Source organism: Salvia splendens, chromosome 3 (genome assembly GCF_004379255.2).
Source record: "Salvia splendens isolate huo1 chromosome 3, SspV2, whole genome shotgun sequence".
NCBI lineage: Eukaryota > Viridiplantae > Streptophyta > Magnoliopsida > Lamiales > Lamiaceae > Salvia > Salvia splendens.
Genome location: NC_056034.1, coordinates 29751149 through 29753845, shown reverse-complemented (window position 1 = coordinate 29753845; position 2697 = coordinate 29751149). Strand labels below are relative to the sequence as shown.

Sequence of the window (2697 nt, the reverse complement as noted above, 5' to 3'; positions counted from 1 at the left end):
ACGGCCGCCGAACCCGCAACTACAGGAGCCGATTCCTCATGTTCCGGAGATGGTTTCTTTGGACGTAATGACGGAGTTCCTCAGACAGCAGGACCCGAATCGATATTGGGCGGCCGAGTTGGCCGGTTTTAGCCGAATCGGGGGCAAATGGAGCATGACCGGAGAAGCCCCGACAGTACCTACATCAGAACCGATTGTGCAACCCACAGCACAACCACCCACTTCCATTCCGACTTCCTCAACAACTCCACCAGAATAGGAATCTCCCTCGACGACCGCACCATCAGAACCTTCGAAACCCTCCCCGACTAGCCAAGAAACCGAATCAATGGATATTGACCCCATCTCCGCCTATTACGGCTCTAACCCAGGGGAAGGTGAGGGAAGAAGGAGCGAGGAGCCAACGAGCCAGGAGGAAGGAGATGAACCAGAGAGAACGCCGGCAGCGGAGCCTATCCCTCAAGAAAGGGCGAGGGAAGAGATAGATCTGAATGAAACGGCCAGAAAGCAAGGCCTTATGACGGATCAGGAGTTTGAGGCGTTATTGACGGAGGTAACCCGTGAGGAAGAAGAAGATGCATCGGAGGCAGTAAGAGAGGGTGGAGAAGCTAGTACAAGGAACGACCCAGAAGGCCCATCAGCCAAAAGAAGAGGTGGAGGAGAGGCAAACCGGAGAACGAGTACCACAGTCAGTGACTCCCCAGCCAGACGCAGGGGAGAGTGATGTGCACATTGATCAGGAGGAGACCGTGGTACGAACAGAGGAGCCTGAACCAGTGGCACCTCCAGTGTTGAAACCGAAAGCAGTCAAAAGGAAATTGGTGTTGAGGGACAATCCCAAGGCAGTACGACCAAAGCTGAAGAGAGTATCGCAGAGATGCCTAGGAAAATGGACATCCAGCAAGACGAAGGCGAACACAGCAGCAGATCCAGTTGAAGTTTTAAGTGACGAAGAAAGGGTGACTCCCACAAAACCTGGGGAGGAATCTTTTCCAGCTACTAACTTGGAAGATGCATCGACTGCAGCTGAAGTGGTCTCCACAACGCTGAGTGACCAGAGAGATGAGACTGAGCAGATGGCTGGGGGTCTGGACCTCGCATCTGAGTCAGTAGGTGACGTCGAGCTAAGAGATGATAGTATACATATCTGAGTGGAGACCCGCCCTACTGCCCAGGACAAGCCTTCAACACAAGCAGAGAGAAAAAGGAAAAGGAAAGCCCCTGTTAAGAGGAAGTCAAGTAGAAAAAAGCAACGCACAGGCAACATAGGCATCGTCATCATAGACCCAGATCAGAGAACCCCACCGCATCGTCAGGAGACAAACGACAACGACTATACTGCTAGTGAAGAGTCGGAATCCGATAGTGACATCTCTCCAGAGGATGAAGAGTACGGAGCACAACAGCTTCCGCACAACCATCGGGAGCTAATACATCCTTCGGTAGAGAGATTGAAGTACCGGCATTGGAAGGTGAAGCTCACTAACAAGCTGATTGCAGACATGAAGCACTTTAGCACGAAGGACAACAGCCGCAAGCAATTCAAGGGCGGGTAGGTACTTTATTTCCCTTCTCTTGATGAATTAAATGCCCGTGAGCCTTTCTTGTTGCATTTGCGTGCTTTGGGTTTTGATTGGCTGTTAGAAAACAAGGATCCGAGTGTACCTATAAGGTTGGTGAAGGAGTTTTTCACTGCATTAAGATTTAGGGTCACCACAGACTTGGATGGAGAGTCTATCACCTTTAGGGTATTCGGTAGGGAGGTGAGCATGAGTTTGATCGAATGGACGGTAAGATTGGGGATGTGTAGTTTAGAGGAGGCCATAGGGCCGGAGTGGAGAAGCAGAGAACGAGGGATTCCCCGTAGGCACGTAGACTTTGAGCCCCAGGAGGCATGGGAAGAATTAACTCACCCGGATGCTGGACAGTTTTCTTCTACTATCTCTCGCTCCATCCACTTCAACAACCCTATTTTACGCCTGGTACAACTCTACTTTGACTTCAACTTGCTGGGGCAGCCGAATTCAGCCGTCCGAACATCGATGACAGAACTATACCTCCTTTGGTGGTCAAGCGCGGGAGGAAAATACATCTGGGTTTCTGGACAGCTTATCAGTGTCATCTCATTGCCACCCATCCCGCGAGAAACCTCTCCTCTACCATATCTTGGGAGCATTCGTAAGGAACAACATCACTATCTCGGAGGCCGAAGGCTTATCTCCCCTAATCATGGTGGACCCTCCTGGCCTGTTTGATACGCCCTTTGTCATCCGCACGAACACTGTCTATATCAGGGAAGGAGCCCCGCGTTTTTACGCGATGGGTGAGGAGGCTATCCCGGCTGGAAGAGTTGCAGCAAGCCAGGGAACACAAGCTCAAGCGCAGAGGCAAGAGAGATTGGAGAGAGCAGTGGCAGAGCTAGCGGGGGAGAATAGGCAGGCCAGAGTGGAGTTGACTCGCCTGACAAATGTGATGGAAAGTATTCTGAAGGAGTTAGCGACAGGAAAGATAGGTCGAGGAGCTGGACCGAGTGGCCACGGAAGTCAGACTGATGAACCAAGAGTAGCCGAGACAAAACTGGAAGCGACAGAGGAAAAAGGTACCGAGGAAATGGCAGAATCTGAGGAAAGTGAATCCGAATCCGAGAGAGAGGAGTCCAAAGAACCACCTGCACCAACCCCTGCCCCACGGAGGAGC

General features: G+C 51.7%; 1 protein-coding gene across 1 annotated transcript; it reads left to right on the top strand.

The window, feature by feature from the left end:
- Positions 1-328: 328 nt before the first annotated feature.
- On the top strand, positions 329-1556 carry LOC121796843. The gene is made up of 3 exons (XM_042195618.1): positions 329-688; positions 741-1109; positions 1176-1556. The coding sequence occupies exons 1-3, from the start codon at positions 329-331 to the stop codon at positions 1554-1556; spliced, it is 1110 nt and encodes a 369-aa protein (XP_042051552.1).
- Positions 1557-2697: the final 1141 nt, after the last annotated feature.